At 43.5% G+C, this 22759-nt stretch overlaps 1 protein-coding gene across 1 annotated transcript in view; it reads right to left on the bottom strand.

Moving 5' to 3' along the window:
- The window catches only part of OSTM1 (osteoclastogenesis associated transmembrane protein 1), a 93050-nt gene that overhangs the window by 17889 nt on the left and 52402 nt on the right, over nucleotides 1-22759 (bottom strand). The window contains exons 3-4 of the mRNA XM_085611207.1: nucleotides 10257-10354; nucleotides 3939-4076 (exon numbers count right to left, since the gene is read on the bottom strand). Coding sequence (XP_085467333.1) covers nucleotides 3939-4076; nucleotides 10257-10354 — 236 coding nt within the window. The remainder of the gene's footprint in view (nucleotides 1-3938; nucleotides 4077-10256; nucleotides 10355-22759) is intronic.

Here is a 22759-nt window from a genome sequence, read left to right as displayed (position 1 = left end):
TTTATTCCAACAGAGGAATGGACAGCGAGTATTGCACAATATTTTTATACGAAATTTTCTTCAATACAAGCTTCTGTCGGAGTTGCATCTTCATGTTAATTAGGCAACTCGGATAAGACCCCATTTTTGCCACCTAAGGCTGAGAGGTGTCTATTTCAATTTCCCACGATTGCATTAGACCACTCTCTAAAAATCCTACGCTCACTTAAATCAGGCTCTCCTGTTGATCCCTGTCCTGCGAAGGTCCTCGCGTCTGTTGCTGAGGTGATAAACCCGGCTGTTAATAAGGTTCTGAACCTATAACTGAAGGAACGGTACCTGATAGCTGGAAGCATGGGAAAAATCTCCCACTTTAAAAAAAAAAAAAACATCTGCTGACCCCTCGATAACCAGCAATTATAGACCTATTTTGTTGCTCCTGTTTTCTCCAAGGCTTTGAAGAAATTTGTAAATCAGGTTGTGAGGGAGTTTGTTGAAACCAGTGGTGTCTTACATCCGAGCCAATCTGGGTTCCGTGCTAATTTTAGCACTGAAACAGCTCTCCTTGAGATATCTGAATCGATCAAGTCCACACTGGATAAAGGTGGGAAGGCAGTCTTGATACTGCTCGACCCGTCCGCGGCCTTCGATACCGTCCCTCACGACCTTCTTCTCGATCGCCTACGTGGATGCGGTATCGGTGGCACTGTCCTTCAGTGGTTCAGGTCCTATTTAGAAAACCGTCAGCAAACAGTCTGGTCCCCACCTATTCGATCTATGAATGTTGGTGTCCCTCAGGGATCTATTTTGAGTCCTACCTTGTTTAATGTGTTAATGGTCCCTTTGGCATCACTGGTTGAACCTTTCGGTGCTAAGATTGTCTCTTACGCAGACGATACACAACTATTGTTTACCTGTGGTAAGGGCGAAGCTCTTGATGGGAAAATGATAAATCTTTGCCTATCCACAGTATTTGGGTTGTTTAATCAGAACCAACTTCTCTGCATCTCTGAGAAATCTGAAATCATCTTCTTTGGCTGCAACCCTGGGGATGAATGGCGTGAATGGTGGCCATCTAACATGTCTCCTCCTATTACCTTGGCCACCACGGTCAAAAATGTAGGGGTCAAATTGACAAAGATATGTCCATGAAATCCCAAGTCCAGACGGTGGCTTGTTTTGGCCTCCTGAGGATGATGCGCAATTTTCTTCCATTACTCTCAGTTTCTCACAGGAAGATAGTTGTGCAAGCTTTGATATTGTCACGTCTTGATTACGTCAACGTCCTCATCGAGTACCTAATGCTTTGGCTGTGTCTGTATCCATTTTAATGGCTAGTAGAGCCTCGTCTAAATGTTTTCCAAATAGACTGACCCCATCGTACGCCATGTCCAATATTTTTGATTGCACTTCTGGACAGAAGGACGTTGCCCTAAGCCATCCTTTGATTCTTAAAACAGCCGCACCAGCTAGTTGACGAAAATCTGTTCTGGCTATGTCCATGGCACAGTCTATCATTTCGGCAGCTGTGCGCTCTTCCTCAGCCAGTCTCTTACGAAATTCCGGTTTATTTTCCTCCAGTATAAACTCCAGCATGGCTCCGATATCAGACAACGTTTGTCGGTCGTAGCGGCCCAGAATGGCTAGTGCATTAGCAGCCCTGACTAAGATTGCGGACATGGACGAGAATCTCTTCCCAATGGAATCCAAACAGCGCATTTCCTTGTCCGTTGGAGATGTGATGGGGGTTGTAGGGTTCTCTGAGACGCTTGGGAAATCACAGAGTTCTGTTTGGGATGTCCCGTAAGGCATGCACGGGAATCCTCGGGTGCCCTGTATTTTTGATCTAGTCTTGGCAGTACCAGCACTACAGTAGCAGGTGACTTCATTACTTTAAGTCCTTCCTGCCAGATATGGTCTATAATGGGTATAGATCTTACCGATTTCCTTGATTGTTCTTAAAAGTCATAAAGGATACAATCTTTTTGCTTGACTATTGTGGGCAGATGAAATCTGGACATAGTCCTATCCATTAAATTATGAAAACCTCCAATGTCCTCTGGAGGGGAGTCAGAAGGACAACAAGCAGGAGGAGATGGTGTAGGTATAATATAGTTATCCCATTCATCTGTGGGTGGAGGAGGATCATGAATTCCTCCCTCTTCAGGCTCTTCCTCAGAAGAGGATGGATCTTCTCTAGGAGGAACAGGGATGATGGGTTGTGGCGTCATCCTAGGAGCAGCAGGAGGAGGCAGTATTGGTGTAAGTGGTGCTACAGAAGGTGCTGATGGAGGCGGTGGCGTCACAGTCACGTGTTCCTCTTGGGGCGGGAACCTTTTTCTGTAGTCCGTGAGCATGGCCTGTAAGTCTTGTATTAAAGAAGAGGGTAATTGAGTAGGCTCTTGCCTTGGTGGATCAACATAATATCTAAAATGCTGATACTGTGTAGGAGGAACTGGATAGTGTTGGTAGTACTGTTCCTCGTCATAATAATCCACATCCTCCTCTCAGCAGTTGACATTAAGTGCAGAAGGACTATGAGCAGTTCCAAAGGGACCATCATCATCCGTTTCCTCTGTGTCTAGAAGGTGACTTAGAAGTAAAGGCAAAACCTTGCTAGGCGATTGAAATCCAGGTCGTAGCAATGTTCTGGACACTCTGGATGGTGTGGACTGCATTTGAAGTGACTTCGTCAATGGGCCCGTCGATGATGGGACCGCTGGTGACCCCGATTTTCTTGTCGAAGGCAAAATAGTCGATGTCGTCGAAGCAGTCGACGGTGTGCTCGTCGATGGTGGAGCCTTCATTTATGGTGATGATGTCGTCTACTATGGCAACCTTGTCGCTGTGTCGACGATATCGGGGGTCAATGCTCACCGTCGCTGTCGTAGGCACCGTCGACGGTCTCGATGACGATAGAGTAGTCGTTGTCGGTGATGCTGAAAAGACGGGCGTCACGGATCTGTGGCAGGATTTATGCCTGGAAAGTCCTGAAGATCCCAAATTTGCCTTAGAAGTCCCAGAATGATGAGGCAAGACTAGCTACGAGGAGACTTTAGGTTCTTTCTCCTTTTTTAGAGCTTCTTTGGTCAGATGAGAGGTTTTAGGGTGTTTCTTGACCTCCTCAGGCTGACCCTCCGGTGATCTGGGCCTCTTATGGGATTTAGAGGAAGTGTCACTCTCCTCCTCAGAAGACGCTCCTTGTGTCTTCTTTAGCCACAACAAAAGTCTGTCTGCCCTCTCTAGCTCTAAGAGTCTTAAATGAAAAGGTGAGGCAGATTGTACATTGCTTTTCCTCATGATTAGTATAGAGGCAATAGATGCAACCCTTATGGGCATCATCAATATGAACCCTTTTTTCCCCACAGGATTTACAAGGGTGAAATAGTCCTTTCCTGTCAGACATTGTTCAGTAAGAAAAATAAGACTTATCTGAGAGAAATGTTGAAGAACTGAGCAGAACTCAGGGAGACTTCCTTCAGAAACGACGTGCGGTGAAAATCTGAGGGACTCAGCCTCTCTTTGGGAAGGTTCAAGAGGGTGCTGGTTACTGATTGGTTGTATTTAAGGTAGGTCCTTTTTTTTGAAAATAGGAGGTAGATAGGCTAATAAATGCATGGTTGCCTCCATGATAGCCTATGAAAGTTCTTTAATTACTGCTTTATTTATATTACCGTTTGTCTCCCACTTCGACAACGGGAAATGATTCAAGCATTTGAATCTATGAAAGATACCCCAATACTGGATAAGTGGGCAAAAATGCTAGCTTTTAGAAAAATGTGGTATTTGGTTCAAAATTCGGCAGGCTAAAGGTGATAAATAAATGCATTTTAAATTATTTCTCTAAACAGATGGATGGTTTGGCAAGCAAAAGCAGAAATAAAAACGATTTGCTTTAATTTGACACACGTGTTCTGAATCAAGGCTAGGCCACTGATTTTGTGAAAGGAAATACTTACAGCATCTTCTATGTCAATGCACAGGGTGTTTCCCTTTTCCATTTGAGCGTATAACTCAGTCAAATCTTTATACATCTTACTGCAGTTGGTGCACACTTTAGAATAGTTCACTTCTTGGAAGGGGATATGGGTCACTACCTAAAAATTGAAACAGATCCACTTAAAATGTTAGAAGACAGCATGTCACTTTCAACAAGTTCTTTCATTATTTGATAACATTTTCAAACCAACGTTTCACCACCAAAAATCAAACTACCATACCCACTAAAATATGATGGGTGATCCCGTATGAGTCGTATAGAGTTCTGTGCGCGCTGAAAAGGCTACACGCATACAAATAGTAGTTATTTATACAACACAGTGGCATCAAGTAGACAGACTTCTGGTTTCTCCTGTCATTACACTGACTAAACAGCTCGGTTGTTTATGCAATTGTTGTGGTGGTCTGAGTGTAATCTGCATGGCGCCTGTCAGTATGCTAGCAAACCCAACTCAGCTTGATGCAGTCCCACCTCTCCCAGTATCATATTGCCTCTACAAACGAGACCTACATTATTGAAAATCTGTATAATGTACAATCCCAGGCTTTGGGCCACATGACAAAATAAACAATATCAGTGACGGCTCCTCTGCTAAGGAGTAGAATTGTCACCCCACTGCTCTTTGAGCAGAGCAAAAAAATGAGTTGATAATAACATGACGTTATTATCAATTTTTATTATCAATTTATTTTTCAGTGCAGACTCGGAGCCAGGTTAGGGCGGGGAGGGGCTGGGCTTGCCAGAGCAGAGGGAGGCGTGGTTTGCACTTCGCATGTCCACCGCGCTGTAATGCAGCCTGGGTGGAGAACATGCACAGCCTGCCAGCCCTTGTATGAGTGCTGGACCACAACGCTCAGACCAATCACAACGCTGCTGTCATGGTGACAGCAGCGTCATGATTGGCTGAGAGAGTCTGGGAGCCTGGGTGCTTCCATTCCATGCTGACAGTGCCGAGAGAAGAGGACGGAGGAGAGGCGGCGGCGTTCACAGGTAAGTCTTTTTTTTCTTCTTTCACCAACCCCATTCCAAGGCAGCTGCCACTGACCAATATTAACAATATTTAGAGGATCATCTACACCGTCACACTAAAATCGTTCAAAAATCTTGCCCACACAGCTGGATCGTGTTCCATGTCCTGGACTAATTTATACATCCCATTTAGAGTCTGGTGCAAAAAAGGGGGAATGCCTTATGCAAGCAGAATCCACATCTATTCTGCACACATTATGTGTGCATTTTTTGCATTGTTCGCTCACTTTTAACACCAGGAACCACTCCAGAAGTCCCAAAAGAGGAATCCAGCATCAAAGCCCTGCACATAAAACAGTATACACTGGAAGCTAGTACTGCATTGTAACGAGAATAAGTAATGTTGGAGTTATTTGCCGACAAATATATTAAAAACTAAATACAAAATCGAGCGTAATGAAAGAGCAACTCTGCAAGCCAAGACAAGAACAGAGGAACTGTGTTGAATACACTCCGCAGCTGTCCAGGCGCAAGAATTCCCCAGTACTCACAATAAAGCTAACCGTGCTAGATGGCCACACCAATATGAGGACCTCACATCCTGCTTCTGCTTGGGTAGGGCTTTCCTTTTACGGAGCATTAGTTTTACCTCCAATTCCTCCACAGTGAGCATCCACTGAGTGGACCGGAGGTCGTGGAACTCCTGGGGGCATCTAACACGTAATCCCACAAAATAATTTGGCTGATAAAATCTAACTAGAAATAAATCGAAAGACATAATTCCACCTAGCTGTCTACTATACCCTGATCCAGTCTCTGCAGTGTCCTTTCTTACCTCCATCTGACTGCATCACCAACAATTTCTACTGAACTCAAAGTTCCTGGAACCTACTTTGAGAAATATGCCAATAGTTCTTGTTCAACTTAACACAGCTTTGTTATGTATTTCAAGTCCAAGTGTAAGATTCTGCAGTGCACCAAACTTTCACCATTAATTACCAATATCTCATCAGGGTTTATAATAAACCATTAACAGAGGACACTTGACACTAAAAGTTATCATGTTTGCTTGTATTTTCACCCTTAATCTTGAACTCGTTGATAAGGTTTACAGTATTTTACATTTACTTTTAGCTTGACAATAGGATATTAATTTATTTACCTCTTAATGGCTTTGTGTTTCTGTGCTATGCTTGTGTGTTCCTTTCATCTCCTAATGTCTAATACATGTTAACACTTGAGGTTTTGCCAATATATCAGGAGAGCCAGGGCAAGTTTATGGCTATCCTGTGCGAACAGCTGGATGTAGGTGATTTAAGCATCTGATAGATTGGATTAAGTCTCGAGTTTCTATTTCACATGGGGCTGCATGTGATTTTATCAGAATGTGGATTCATTATTCAAAATAACTGGCGAAGTTTCCAAGCAATAACAAGGATACTGTCAACGGCATGGTGAAAGGTTCGGCTGTAATACGGTGAACGTCTAATAAAATAACCTTTTTTGGGGAAGTTATAACTACAACTACATTAATCAACTACCAAAGCACAGCAAAGATGTGGTGTATCCTTAATAAACAGGCATAAAAGATGCAAATGATATCACATCCGGATTGGGAAAGCATTTAAATAGTTTTAGAACAGGGTGTCTCCCACTTTTTCTGTAATAAGAGCTACTTATGTTCAACGGAAATCCTCTTGAGCTACTAATATTACTAGAGATGTAAGGGTAACTACATAAGACAAGGTTACATTAGTGGCCACTGTGAAGAAGCTGGTCTGGTATATGATGCCCTCTTATATAAGAGGGCACCTTGCACCAGTCCAGACAAACCTTATGGTGATTTAAGAGGTCTTAGACAACCTTAGAAACTCTCTAAGTGTTAGCTGTGGAGAGCAGCCTTCAGGCTTAGTCCAAAAGGAACGTAAAGCAGCTTGTTTTACCAGAATGCAATCTTATAGTATAGATTAAGTGAAAAAAAGAACCACATAACGTATTTATAAAAATATGTATTTGTTATAGAATACTCTCTAACACGTTTAGGTATCTCCTACCCGGAGATAAACACAATGCACACAATACTTTGCAAAGAAACACAGTAAACAGCACAGAATACACAGTGGACCCCAGGGGGGGCCAAACCATATACTAAAAATGTGGTATAAGAACCACGACTCAGGTCAAGACAGATTCGAGAGGATGTAGAAGTGCTGGGGACCCAAGGAACCACCCAAGGTCAGTAGATATGGACCCCACGGAGAGCGTGTGCAGTGTGGGAACACGACCGCGTGCTACGTACAACTCTACGGGTAAATCGCAGTAGGATTTTTAAAGATTAAGGACCCTTACCAGTTCACCCTGAAGAAACCCCGTGGAAGACAGAAGGTTGGAGAGCTACCCCACCCGTGAATTCCCTAGTACCCATGTTACCTACACCAGGGAAGCCGGGTGCATAGGTGTGAAGTGATGTCGGAAACCGAAGTCGAACCCAATGGAGGACTTCGGGAAAGTGCCGCTGCAGAAGAAGGAGAAAGTGTCCAGTGGAATCCGAAAGTGAATTCGAGAGGAGAGGTACCTGCAAGCAGAGGGAACAGAGTCTATGTCACTCAGATTGACCAGGAGACTTGGAAGAGGAATGCCCTCCTATCGTGGGTGTTGCAGGATGGATGACGATGACCTTGACGCTGCAGCTGTGAGGACCAGGCGATGCTGAGGAAGACCAGGAGCCGTGCACGAGCTGGCCCACATCGCATGTCGATTGCTGAGGGGTCAGTGTCCAGCGGGAGCACCAACAAGCCTTGGCAACTGCAAGCCACGTAGAAGTCAAAGAACGTGCAATGTCGGGACCAGCAAGTTCCAGGTGACTCACCAAAAGCAAGGGAGTCAGGGCAGACCCTGCAAATCTGGGGAGCCCAAAAGAAACATCGATGACCCTCAAATGGACCCACAGGCCTGAGGCACTGGAGTCGCGAGAGGACCTCAAGCAGCTCACCAAAAGATGCAGGCCATGATGCACACGGATGCGGTGTGGCTGAAGATTCTGGTCTCTGGAGATGCTTGAGGTGGGGGCTACTTGGAGCCTGAAGATCTTCTTGGAAGGAAGCCAACAAGCCTTTGCAACTTCAAGTTGACGCGGTGCACAGGGGTTTGGTTATTGCAACCCCCACGAGGGATACTGGCCTCAAACTTGGTGAGAGGGCAGGGCAGGCCTCGGGATCTGTGGAAAACCACCACCTGTGTTGCAGAACCTTACAGAGTCAAAACGAGCTCTGGATCAGCAGAACAGTCGACTTAGTTGATGTGCCTGTGAAAACAGGGGAGAGACTTCTTCACTCCAAGGGAGATTCCTTCAAGGGGCTTTGATGCCCACAGGCCTTGGAAGGTTCCAGTATTGTGCACAGGCACAGATGATGCAGCAGACTGGAAGGGAAATGAAGTCGAGTCCAAACGAAGTCCAGCAAAGTCCAGAGTGCCCAGACGGTAGAAGAAGAAATGGTGTCCTATCTGAATCTAGTCCCACGACGAACCACGGGACCCACCCACAGGTAAGCCCTTAAGTACCCCAAGGAAAGGGTTGGGACGATTCATGGGACCCTACCAGGGTCTGGTGGACAGGGGGGAGGTTACTCCCATGTCCTTTGTCCAGTTTTGCGCCAGAGCGGGAGCCAACGGCTCCCAGAGCTGGGCATGGGGACACCAAATGTGCCCCACATGCACACTGAGTGGCACTGGCAAGCGCACCCACCCTGCCCCGATACACAAAATCCTGTCTGGGAGGTGGTTACACCTCCCTGTAACAGGATGGCTATTGTTCTGCCTTTCACTGCTGGAGCTTGGCTCAGCAGCAGGAGGGCAGAATCGGGTCTCTGGTCAGCAGCAACCATTTTGTGCTGTCCGGGTCAAAAAGGCTGGTACCGGGAGCACTGAGAGCCTAGCGGAGGGCTCTTCCAGTGCTTGGAATCCTATGATTTCAACATGTTTGACACCAAACATAATAGGATTTGTTGCAGCTGTTTGAGATGGTCATCGCGTAATTACGCGGTGTCCCTCTATATAGTATATGGCTGCTTCACTTAAAACCCCGGAGAATGGACTCCGTAGGCTGTAGGGGTGTCCTGCTCATGCAGGGGCACCCTCACACTTAGAACCAAGCACCCTGCCTTCAGGATTGCAAAGGCCTTCTATAGGGGTGACTTATAGGTTTTAAGTGCAGTGACCCTAGATATAGGAAACCTATATCTTTCGTAAGTGGTGCTAGCACCAGCATACATAGGCTGCAATGGCAGGCCTGTAGTTCCATTTTGAATGATCTCCCATGGGTGGCATAATGCATGCCTTCAGCCCATGGGAGACCTCTGGGGTACCTATGCCCTGGGTACCGTGGTACCATATACTAGTGACTAATAAGGGTACCCCAGTATCCGATCTAGTATGTACCTAAGTACTTGTCATAACAATTTGAGGGAGAAAGCCGATAGACTGGGGTCTTGATTAGCAGGATCCCAGTCAGACTAGTCAAAAACAGCTTAGCACCAGGCAAACAGTGGGGGTAACCATAAAAGCAGATCCTACTTTCCTACAGCCACCACAGGCAATATTATCCAGTAGTGATCACCTCAATGCATCAGGCATGGTTGCCAGCAGTAATGTAAAAAATGATTTGTCATGTCTCTACATGGGTAACACATAATAGCCATCGCTGCAATGCCACAAGTTGCAAGTTAATATTAGTTATAAGTGCTCTCCAATACTGTTTGATTTTAATCACTCAAATATAAGCTTTAAATAAATATATGAAATTCAACCATTTTTCTCCAAACATCAGCTTACTAGTTCTGAAAATATACACATTTGCATCTCAAATGCACTCTTTTCAGTTTTAATATACATATATTAATTCAACCAAGCAAAAGCTTCTAATTTAGTTCAGTGTGCTGCACACAGGAGAGCTACTTACAGGTAGCTGGAGAGCTACCAGTAGCTCACGAGCTACTCGTTGGAGAATCAGAAGCCCAGAAAGGATGCTGGTAATATACGGAGTCCAATATGGTTGTGGCATCATGTTACTGATAAAGTTGTGCTTGAAACAAGGAACCTGACTGGAAATGACATGAGGAACATGTATGGTGCTCAGACACCACGTGTAATCATGCGTCCTCCAATCCTGACATTATGCTAAATAAGTTTTAAATAATAATGAAACTAAAAAAGTTTTGTTCAAAAGCAGGAGTGTCCAGAATAAAATAATATAACTAGTTAACTGGCTATATCAAAACTATAAAAGAAACAAAGCCAACACAATACTTACTAGTTTGTTTTGTTCAAAGCATTGCATAGTTGCATTAAACATCTCCATGAACTCTATGGAGTCATTTCGTAAACCTTCTCCTTCGTTCCGTAAGCACACTAGGAGTAAAAAACTCTCAAGTTATTCAAATTACAGCCATATATTTAATTTAAAACAAACTTAATGAGTTACTTCAGATGTACAGGATCTTCAAAAAAAAGGCAGGTGCTGTACCCCCAAACTTATTCAATTAAGTAGTAAGCAAGCAGATAATTTTGCAACTTTATATGGCACTGGCATTCAATGCACCCAACACCAAGCATTATGTCAGTACCCCAAAATTAGTGTACATGATCACAGAGAATGGAGGAACAAGGATGCACTACGTAATGGCACACAACATAAAATTCACATGGATATTTAAATGGACAAATTTACCTTTTGGGGAGGCAGCTTATCTTAATTAGATTGCTTCTTTCTGATTTACAATTTGATTGGAAGTTGGTGTGTACCACCCCATGCTGGTGGGACATAAGACGGTGTGCACAGCACAACAGAGCTCTGACGTTAGTTGTATATCGGAAATACCCAATTTAAATAACGGAGTATTTGTCATTCAGCTCAGTTTCACATCTAAAGTTAACCACGAAACACAGTGGTAGGGCATCGCTGAGCAAAGACTGTGCCAAAGGTTTGAGAGTAGAGGCTATTGCATCAATAAAACGTTTATTTCACCAAGAAGTGTGAAGCTGGTTCTTCTAGACATAAATTCCTAATTCTCAACTTGGTTTGATCAGTATACATGGAGGAAAAGTTTAGAAGGAGCAAACTGTAAATATTTTAAGGGAATCTGGTTACCCTAACCTAAGAGGCAACTAGTTTTGAAAGCAGCATTTGAATGACCATCAGTAGCAAGTGCTCATTCAAAGTTTCTGCACAGAAACAGGTCTAAGGAAAGTCAGATACCACATTAAGTACAGTGAAAAGCACAGCTGGAAGACATTGGTTTATTAATTGTGGTGGGTAACTAACCACCTCAAAGAATAATCATAACCCTTGTCAGGGTGAAACTTTAAAGTCGCTAAATTAGCCTGAGTTCAACCTTCTGGTTGCAACTTGCAGAAAGCGGACAGGCTTAACTTAGGACAATGTGTGTAGTATTAATGCAATACCAAAACAGTAATAAAGGTTGAAATGCAAACCAACAAAAATCCCAAACCGAATTAGAAAAACAGAATAGAATTTAAGAAACAAAATGACAACAATCCAATAAGTGGAACAGGAGATATGACACAAAAAATTTAAGTAGGAATAACGCCAAGAAGCACAAAGTGAAAAGGATAGTTAATGGTCACGGGAGACCGCAACTTAGGTGCAATTTGACGCTGACAGCAAGGGAGCGCAAGTCAGATGCACCAACCAGGTATGTGATGGTTAAAGACTTTACCTCTGACGTAGTCCTTTATGTCCCAATCCTCTACAGGAGTACCCATCAAAAGCCCCCCAGGACCACAAAGCAGGTAAAAAGAGACCACAGGATGTCAGAGGCCAAAAGCAGGGTCTAGTCCAGGTACAGTTGCCACTGGTCTGCTGAGCAGTTGCAGAAAAGGCCTCTTGTAGCCGGTTGTCTCCTTTTAGCCACACAGGAGGTCAGCCAAATGACCTTTGAAGTCCACTTTTTATCCCTGGGTAAAAAAGGGAGCCGGTGCTGTCCTTCAGGGCTCTTCTCGGGTCACATGCAGCTTGTCCAGTCCTCTTCTGTTCTTCCTCATAACCAGCAGTGTTCTGAAGAGGGTGCCTGACGATGCCACATGTGTGTCTGGCACAAGCTAGTTGGTGGGAATGACTTATTAAGCACGTCCTAACCAATGGAGTAAAAGTTCCGGGGCTATCCCTACCCGGTTTGGGCATTTTCAAGATGGTAAAATAATTCAGCCACACTCAACTTGGCCTTTAAGGGCTGAGGGTGTGTGTAGGGAGTGTAACATGATAATACTTGTAGCCTCCCAGTACTAACAAAATCCAATTTGAAAACAGCCACTGTACTCCCAATAAACCCAGAGACAGAAGTCAGGTAGAACAAAAGAAGGGTTTCCTGCAACTAGACAGTGAATGCACAAGAATTATCCTAGCATCCTGATCTCTTGCATTTCAAGTGTGCCCCAAAGTGTTATATGTAAACCCTGCAGACCTGGGAAGCAGGCTTGGGCACTCAACAGGATTGGACACTAATGTAAAAAAGAATACTCGCCGACCCCACCCTGCATATACAGTGAGGTTCAGAGGATTCACTTGGGCCCATTCAAGTTAGCCTATTGTTTACAAATGGGAAGCATTTCACATCTTTTGAAATGCTAATCCTTGGATGGGAAAAGTTTGAGAGCAAATGCAAATTAGCTACCAGAACTTCATACAAGGAAAAGGTAACTTTCTCAAAGTTACCTTTTCCTTAATATTTATTTAAAATCAGACTTCATTGTTGAATTGGATTTTTAATAACTATTAATAATAGTTGTTTAATTATTTTTCTAGATAGGCCCATTCTAGAGATGCAGTATTAGGATTTGAATCTGTACTTTGGCTTTCTACAAGGGACAGTTAGGCCTGCCACAGTGAAAATAGCTTTTGAGTGCTAATCACTGTAAGGACATGTAAACATTAAATTCCTACATGTCCTGATTTTAAATACAATGCACACTGCCTTGTGGGCGGTAAGGCCTACGTATGGGTGACATTTTAATATTTAAAAGGGGGGTTTTGAGCTGTCAAAAGGGTTTGTTTGGACAGATCGAAGCACAGTGTTTTATCTGCCACAGTTAGGCTACAATGATAGCCCTGAAGCCAAGTTTTACACTGTCACTGTAGTGGATGGCACAGTAGACGACGTAGTCCACTAGTGGCATTTAACTTACAGGCCCTGGGTATATTTTGTACCATATACTAGAGACTTATATGCAAGGTAAATATACCAATTAGGAGTATAACAATTTCATCATGTTTAAAGAAGGAGCACAGGCCCATTACTAATGGCTAAAAATGGTAAAGTGCACAGAGTTCTACAGCCAGCAAACATAAAGGGTCCAGAAAAAGACGAAAAGTAAGGAGTGACCAGACAAGGTAGATTTCCTACAACAGTAAAATGTTTTTGTTGCAACTCTCAGCATTCAAAGTGTAAGTGCCCTGAACAAAGTCTCCAAAGACGACGACTTTAAGGAGAATTGCAGATCTAGAAGTTTAGGGTACTCTTCACAGAATACATCACATTCTCGATATAGCTTGTCTGAACCCAAATTAAGAACAAACTCAGGTGACTAATGTGGAAATCCATGAAAGTGTAGGCAAAATTACGGAAACAGTGTTTAACAATAACTTGGCTTTATGTGGATATTATGAAGCAGACATGCTCACTAACCATGCTAACTGAAGACATACCAAACATCCAGGAGAGCCACCAAAAAGCACAAAAAGAAGGTTTCTCCTGAAAGCAAGTTCTAGTGATAGTTTGCAAGAATCCAAGGTAATAATTTGATATTTAAATTTGCAAAGTGCATGAATGCCTGGAAGCGTCTTAGCGCTGTGACTGTCTGAAGTTACAACTGATAGGTTAATGAATAAAGAGCCATGTTTTAAGGATCTCCTGGTGGAGAGGAGGTTGGGACTCTCCCTCTGTTTCTGAGGAAGGGAGTTCCACAGTTTAGCAGTGTTGGTTATGAAGATTCTCCCATCCCAAGAGGCTCATTTAAATTTGGGAACAACCTTCACTTTGGCTGTGGGTGGAGGAGGGAAGAATTCTGGAAGGAGTGTATCAGACAATTTTTTGTCTCCGATATTTAGGGCCAGAGTTATATAATGCCTTAAAGTCATACAAAGTGCTTTGAATTCAATCCGCTTCTTTATTGGCAGCCAGTGAGCTTGACTAATGCCTGGGATGCGGACTGGTGTTTAGGGATCCCTAGAAGTATCTGTAGTTTGGGGTGGAATGTTGTGCATTCAGAAAGAGGGTGTTGCAGTAATACAGTTCGGATACGGCAATTGCAGTCACTACAGATTTCTGAAGGCCCCCGGGGATAAAGACACAGACTTTCCTGATGACCTTTACAGTGAAGACGACTGAGGAAATTAGGGCATTAGCCTGATCTCCAAAAGCCAACTTGTTGTCAAATATTATTACTAGATTTCTGACTTTCTTCACTGGAGTTGGGAGAGGGCCCAGTTCTTGAGGCCACCAACTGGGTGTCCAGAAGGAAATATAATTGCCCAGGAGAAGAACCTTAGTTTTTCTGAAGTTCAATTTGAGACAATTGATTTGTTTCATGCAGCTGTTAAATCTAAATCGCTGTGTCTTCTAGGTTGCTGGATAATGAAACCACAATTTGTGTATCTTCAGACAAAGGAGACGACTAAGAAACCTAAGTACTTGTTAAGGTTAGCCAGTGGGGTGACGTATAGTTTAAAAAGGGTAGGACTCAATGAAGAACCTGGGGCACCGCATAGGGCAAATGGAAAACATCTGAAACAAATTTGCTCATGGCGACTAATTGTTCCGACTCAGAAAGGAGAGATTTCAGGAGTGTAAGAGCGGTTCCCCCTGATGCCTATTTTGAAATGATAGTCAATCCATAAATCATGATTGACCTTATTGAAGGCCGCAGAGAGCTCTAACAAGGTCAGCATTTCCTCCCTTATCCAGTGTGGCCCTTAATTCTTCTGAGGCTATATTTAGCGCTGATTTGGTGCTAGGAGCACCTCTAAAACCAAATTGTGTGGAGTCCAAAAGATTATTAGCATCTATAAATGAAGTTAGTTCAAGATTTATTGCCTTTTCCATAATTTTGGCAGGAAAGGGCAAACGGGGGATTAGTGTAGAACTGCTAGGATCTTGTGGATTAAGGCTTGTTTCTTTAAGAGTGGAAGTATGGAAGCTCTTTTTCATCCTAGAAGAAAGTAGCCTGGGTTGATTATCTCATTAAAGATTTCAACAAGATGCGAGCCTATTATCTCCGGGGAGAGATGTATGATCTTTGGTGGACATGGCTCCAGAGGAGAACCTGACTTAGTAGATTTGGTTAGGTTTACTACTCGCTGAATGCTGAGCGTAGGAAAAGGATTTAATATTTCCGGGCTGCAGAGGAAACCATTCTCATCCTGAAAAGCCAGGGTTAGATGTTTGTTAGTCGCAAATGTGTCGAAAGCGTCCCTCACTTTAGCCTGGAAAAATCCAGCCAGAGTGTTACAAAAGGCTTGCCTACAGTCCTTTCCTCAGGCAATTTCTTTTTTTACTGTGCTAAAAAGCTCTTTAGAAGAGTCTTTTGAATTTTGTATTTTATTAGTGAAGTATTGTTTTTTTTTCTCTAATAATCAGTGCTTTATATTCAGCAATCAGCCGTTCATAGGTATGTGTTCTGTGGTCTAAATCGGTCAGAAAACCAGGTTGTTGATGTTGTGATTCTCTGAATGCAAGTGAATCTATCCCCAAGCCTACCCACACGGGGAAGGTGGTCCCACCTTTAAAATGTAAGCGAGGTATCTTGATGTCAAATATAACTGCTTTGTGATCCGACCAGGTTAGTGGTAGTGAGGCAGTAAAATGCAAGAATGAACTGTCAGAGAAAGTACCATCTAACCAATGGCTGGCAAAATGGGTAGGCACATTCCCCAGCAGGTGAAGATCTAAGCTGGCCATGGTCTTAACTATGAGATCTGTGTCTTTATCATCTGTGTTTTCAAAGTAAAAACTAAAGTCTCCTAGGACGGTGAAGTTTGAAGAAATAGGACTTGAATCAAGCAGTGGACTGAGGGCTTGCACGAAAACGGACCTAGGGCCAGGAGGATGATTTAACAGTAGTCCTTTAGATGTAACATTTTTGTAAGTTCTAATTGAAACAAAAGTGCTTTACACTCAGGGTTGGTAGAAACAATTGAAAAAGATGCAGCAAGTTGATCGCGATATATAAATCGCCAGGCCGCCACTCCACTTGCCAACACTATCTGCTCTAAAGATGGAAAATCTTGGAGGAACAGGCTAAACCATGTTGGCACCGGAAGTAGAATCAGCCCAGGTTTCTGTCACAAACAATATGTCAGGCTTATGTGTATCTATAAATTTGGCAAATTCAATTTTGTGCTTTATTAGTGATCTGGCGTTAAGCAGAGTGCAACCATATCCGTCAAAGGAAGACTCTAAATTGCTTGGACCTGGCCAGATTGGACAGTTTAAGTGAATGGTGTGATTTGCAAGTGGAAGGTCAGAGTGTCAGTAATGACATGTGGCTCAAGAGTATCAATGAAGGATACTTACCTGCTGAATTATATTTTAAGAGTTCGCCATCAATACAATAAAGGCCTGGCTATTAAAGAGAGTCAATAATTTTTCAATCTTAGGACAGGCTTCTGACATGGGGATATCTACCTCCAGCCAATCTCTGGCAACATGTCCAGTTTACTCCAGTCCCAGAACCTCCAATTCAAAACGTCATAAAAAATGAACTGCAGTCAGTCAATCCGCAAATATATATCCTACCCCACAACATGGGAGTGAAAAACACTTACAAAAAATAAGTGACAGAGTAAGTGGGCACCTCACGTACGCAACGCCAGGGAGGCTACCGGCAGGTTCTTACCAGTATGCCCACGTATATCATCATCGGTTGCCCACTCACTGAAAAAACAGAATAGTGTCCAGTAAAGAGACAAAAGAGCAGAGAGAAAGAGTTAACTGTCCCAAAACAAAGAACCCCATGATTTACAAAGAACCATGTGTTCCATACAGTTAAAATTGAGATAAGACTCACAGTTGTGTTGCCCTCTTTATTCGCAGTCGTGAGCTTACTCAGATTAAAAGCCCTGCATGTTGCTAACCTTTTCAAAGAAGGCCAACATGTTTCATTGCCATTGCTTGTATCGTGGCAAATTCATCAGGGCGTAGGGTTCATTTATTCGCCTCACTGGACAAAAAATTTTGCAATGCTGATAGGCTGATAAAACAGGCAAAACAGCAGTTCTATGTTATTAAAAACTGACCAACCAGATACAGTACCAGTCAAACATGATATATATCACTCAATCATGAGTTTATGTAGTATGTATTTACCAGGTTTGGACTGAGGGCATTCGTACCAGCCTCCACCATACCACAAGGGGTTGTGTTCATCACAATTACCCCTATTAGAAAAGCACTTCTGTTACTTACCATTACACCTGTGGAGAAAGTATTTAGTCGTTACATATATACTTCGTGTAATATGTAACCATCATCTGACTGGAGTGCGTAATGTCTATGTCGATGTCAAAGTACGTATACTGTCACCTTTTTCAGGTTAGATATTAAATATCCTCTACATTCATGCCTCTCATCGTGCCCATATTAATGCATATATACCAATGCATTATGTGTCAGCATCTACAAGGTTCATTTTAACTTATGACATTTCCATATAGCGATTTGCGAGCCCTCTGGCTACATTAAGCATGCCCCCCCTCACCCTCGGTGTATTTAAACGCACCATCTGGCCTCACTAAACACTAAGCCGGGCGTGCCATGCTTTCCCATAACTCCCAAATATCCAGTGTTTGTTGCTCAAAGTAATCACGGACACAGCCACTGAGATAATATTGCCGGTACCGGATCACACAGAGCCTGCGCCCACACTCTTACCGCAATCGCGTCTATTAGGAGCAGCGTCTCATCCCTGCTTTGGAGTAGGCAGACATCGGGGGATTTTTAGAAACCACAGTCGAGAGCGCGCGCTCACCGCGCACATCCCACGTGATTGCCTTGTATTGTGCAAACCAAACGATTACTCCCCATCATCACGGCGGTCATTTTGAAATGTGCAAGTCCTCATATGAGTTCATTCATGTCATGGGCTATATTACTAGCTGCGCTGTATTATTTCTGCTAGTAACCTATTAGTACATGTATTCTTTCAATTATTATAGTCAAATGTTGTGAAAGGAAAGATTTATTTAAATGACATATTATGTATTATTTAACCTTATTCCTCACACTGATACTTTTTACCCTGAGATGTATGTCCCTCTACTGCATCATTTCTGTGTGTCCGCTCATGGACTTTCATGTCCCATCATGTAAAAGGGTTTCTTACAGAGTGCTTAACTCAATGACATCCTATTCATTTAATTCCAAACTCATATCCACAAGTCTGCACCCAATTTAATACTGAAGTCGTTTGTAGAGCCCTACTGTCTGCTTACTTTATTCCATTCAATGTGGTCATTTAATCCGGTTTGGTCCACTTTCTCAGAAAAATCCAACTAGCTTCTTTTACTGCCAATATCCTTTCTACACAGTCACTGCCAGCTATTACCCTTTCTAAGACAACCCATTTTAGTGCTCGGAGATCATGTTTTTGTTCACAGAAATGCTGCACCAAGCGTGTGGTCAGTTTGCCTATTTTAATAGTGCTCAGATGCTCTTGGATCCGAACCTTAACTTTGCGGGTTGTTAAGCCGATATAATGTAGCCCGCACTGACATGTGAGTCTGTATATTACGTTAGCTGTGTTACAGTTAGAGAACTTATTTAAGTGCCACGTTTTGCCACTTTGCAGACGAACACGGTTAGTTTTCTCTGTCAGCTCACATACAGAACAACAATCACAAGGGTAGTGTCCCGCCGGCATCGTTGTCATTTTTAATTTCTGCAAAGGTCGTGTGTGCACCAATTTGTCTTTTAAATTACTTGCACGTCTGAATGCGAATCTGGGTTGTGGCATTTTAAAACTGGTGGTGGACAGCAATGGCCAGTGCTTCCTCACCGCTTGTCTTATCTTTGAAGCTAAAGGGTCAAACGTCATAACAACTGGCAGTCACCTGATTCTCTAACGTTCCTTTCTAATAGGGCCTCACGGGGTGTATTGCGGGCTCTTTTTCGTACTCTATTAACTATCTTCTTAGGATAGGCTCTTTGTATCAATTTGTTTGCCAGGTCTTCAGATTGCTGAGAAAAGGTCTCTACGGTGGAACAATTTCGTCGATATCTTAGAAACTGGCCTACGGGCAAAATATCCGGCAGGGCTCTAGGATGAAACGACTGGTAGTGTAGTAACGAGTTCCTATCCGTCCCTTTCTGGTGGACCACAGTACTCAGTTTGTTCTCCTGCATTGTAATGTCCAAATCCAGGTAGACTGCATGTTCGTTACTTTTTGTCCAGGTAAATCTCAAACAGGTGTCGAGTCTGATCAACCAATTCTAAAATTAAATAAGGATGCTCTCTACTCCAGTCCATATAAACAACACATCGTCAATGTACCTCTTCCAGAGACCAATGTGTCTCTGGAAGGGGTTTGACGGATGGTACAAAAAATGCTCCACAAACTGACCCACATAAATGCAGGCCAGACTGGGCGCAAAAGTTGACCCATTGATGTACCGGACACTTGCAAGTACAAATCATTTTTATAACAAAAATAATTGCGTGTCAGAGCAACTTCGATGCATTGGAGCACGAAGGATTGGGGGGTGTCGTAGAACCATTCTTGCTCACCCAGGGCAGGCACTGCTGCCACCAGCATTGCCTCCTGGGGTATACTTGTTGTCAAACGTTCGCCCCCAGTTTATTTGAGCAACAGGCAAGGGTTCCAGCGCTCGGTGTGATCAGGTTGCAAACTGGCTTGCCATAGGCGCGGTCGCCCCAGCCCTGAAAGCTATAGTCCCCCTCTAGCTGGAATGCTAGACCGGCAACAAAGACGGCGAAAACAAAACATCACACTCTAACAGGCTAGGACTGTCAAGTTAGGAATGCACATATAAATGTTTAAAAACGGCAGCAGCAAACTAATGTTTAAAAAAAGAGTGTGCAATGCTTTTATAAAACAATTTAAACAACCCCCAAAGTGCATGTGCGGTTTGTCAGTTTCCCTTCAATAGCAGAGGCTTAGCATAATAGAATATGAATGACGAAACCCTGTAGGGCAAACAATGCCATTGCTAATATCAAGAAAATGTTCCTAACTGGTGTAGGCACTCGACTGCAGGCATAATTTACACCAACCAGCAATTGGTCTCCAGAAAACATTTATTTTCGCCTTACGCATTTCAGAGCCACAAGCCCCTTATTCACAGGCCATTTCCCAAGTCTTGTCAGAAACTTTGAAATTCAAACCTGTCCCCATTCTTTACAAGCAATTCATAGCCCTCTGGTGGGCATTCCCAGTGAAAGTAGTTTCAACACTTTCTGGGACACGTAGTTTCCAACTATGAAATTGGGGACAGGTTTGAATTCCATAGCCTCTTGCAACAAGAACTACTGCTGCCGGAAATGTGGAAGTGCAGTGGCCGCCATTGAACGACTGCTGCGGAGCATGGTAGGGGCATGGAAAACAAGATGGCACCTGCCATGTAAAACTCCTCATACCGGTACCCGGAGCAGAGTGCAGTACCCAAAGCAATTTAATACAGGGCGGTGGTCTGCTCATGGAAGACAACATCTTGCTTGGTCCTTGGGCAGAGGTACAATTGTGATGTGAGAGTAAGGGTGTAAGCATATGCTCCTCCCTTCCAGACGGTCTGTTTTAGCCAATAGGGCGATTCCTAGTTGGTTTGAGTGAAAGTAGTTATTTTATTTTCATTCACCGCTTTATAGATCCATTTCACTCTTTTTTAACTTATTTTATGGAAAGTTTTTAAGAAAGGGAACAGCCGGCACGCGTTTTGCCCTATGTGGTCAGTTGAGCCAGGGCTTTCACAAAGCTAATTATTATGTTCAAGAATCATAAGATCTGACGAAGGTTGAATACATGCCAATTTGCTTCAGGGTAACGTATAAAAACATCCAAAATTCGAGATGTACAAGTTAAGTCCCGGGATAAATCCGTACACAAGGCGCTCCCACGGTGTGATGTGAGGAGTCCATCTGGAGGCCTGAGACGGATTATAGTGCTGACCAAGGGGAAGAGGCAGGGTCGCTGCGCACTACAGGTGACCACAGAATCTCAGGTGTTGCTGCTGTAAGAGAGATCCAATTGGCACATGGCTGCTGAGCATTTTTTAAGCTACCACACAATAGTTTTACTGACTGTTGCTTATCTTGAGAACCAGGGTAATGGGTATCAGCTGACCTCCGTAATGAAAAGGGTGTGGAGGGACATATCAAACCTGATGAACTGATGTGGTAAGGACCTGTCAGAAGCACTACAAGTGGGTATCTTCATATGGGAAGTTGGCAAAAGCTCTTTACTAGCTACCAGCCCATTAAAAGTCCTGGGCAATGGATGCGTTCCAATCTGCAGGCTGTGTTGATTTGACGAAAAGTTCGGCGAGATCTCAGAGAAAGCCTGTGACACAAAAACCTGGGAGTGAAGGACCGGACACGCTGCCATAGGCCATGCCAAGGAGCTGGGGGCTGGAGGAAGCATTGCATGGGTTATATGTGTGCTGAAGTGGGCTACTCCTGTGGTATGAGGAAGTGATTGGCATGAATGGCAAGGCATTGGGCAGTGCAGGCCATGATATAGGTCGAATAGGAAACGTGCATCGTCACTATTTTGTTAGACAAGGAGCGGATGCTGGATTCTAGAGGTGGGTTATGCTTGAGCACCCTACGCAATTAAGGGGAACTGACGCTGCAATGCACTTTATACATTCACTCTACAATAATAAAATGAGCAAATCATGTGCAGGAAAAGGGGTCATCGACCCGACTTAACCAGAGCCCCACACAACACACCTGCAATGTGGTTCGGATGCTGAGAAGATGGAGACTGCGGCTGTAAAGCTCTACTACTCTAAACTCGATAATGAAGACCATTTTTTAGATATTTTTTTATTGATTTCCAAACAACCAACCAAAAGAATGCAGCTTTGTAGATCCACATATATAAATGATAACTTAGCAAATCTTGCGTCGCGTAGCATAATGAAGACCATAATGGAGTTGAAAAGATGGACTGGAAATGAAAATAGGCTTGGTGGTGCTGGGTCTTACTTTGTTGAGAACAGATCAAATTAAACTGGCTGAAAGAATGACCAGCATGGAGAACTGTGTAGTGGAACTCACTCCAGAAGTTGCTCAAAGCGAACCATGCAGATATGCTGAATGGTTTGGTTCCTTGAGTACCGGGCTGAAGATGCCCAAGGTAGATGCAGATGCAGCAATCTAAGGTTCATGGGTTTCCATGAAGGCATACGAGGAAAAGACCGAGAGGCTTTCCTGGAGAAATGGATCAAAGAGACCCTGTACCCAAATGGATTAACCAACTTCTTTACAGTCTAGTGAACACAGAATTTTGACAAGGTCTGCCAAACCAGAAGAACCACCTAGAGCAATCACAGCCAAGTTATTACACGTATGAGACATGGATGTGATCCCAGTGGAAGGCCATGTCCAGGAACCCCTGGTGATGGATAACCCAAAGGTGCTTATCTTCCCAACTACATGTAAGCAATACATCAACAGAGAAACTCCTTTTGCACAGTAAAGGTGAAACTGCGGAAAATGGGGCTGCAAAATCTGCCGTTGTTCCCCGCAAGGATGAAAATTATGGTGGATGACTAGACATTGTTT

Source organism: Triturus cristatus, chromosome 6 (genome assembly GCF_964204655.1).
Source record: "Triturus cristatus chromosome 6, aTriCri1.1, whole genome shotgun sequence".
Taxonomy (NCBI): domain Eukaryota; kingdom Metazoa; phylum Chordata; class Amphibia; order Caudata; family Salamandridae; genus Triturus; species Triturus cristatus.
This window is presented reverse-complemented; position numbering and strand designations above follow the sequence as displayed.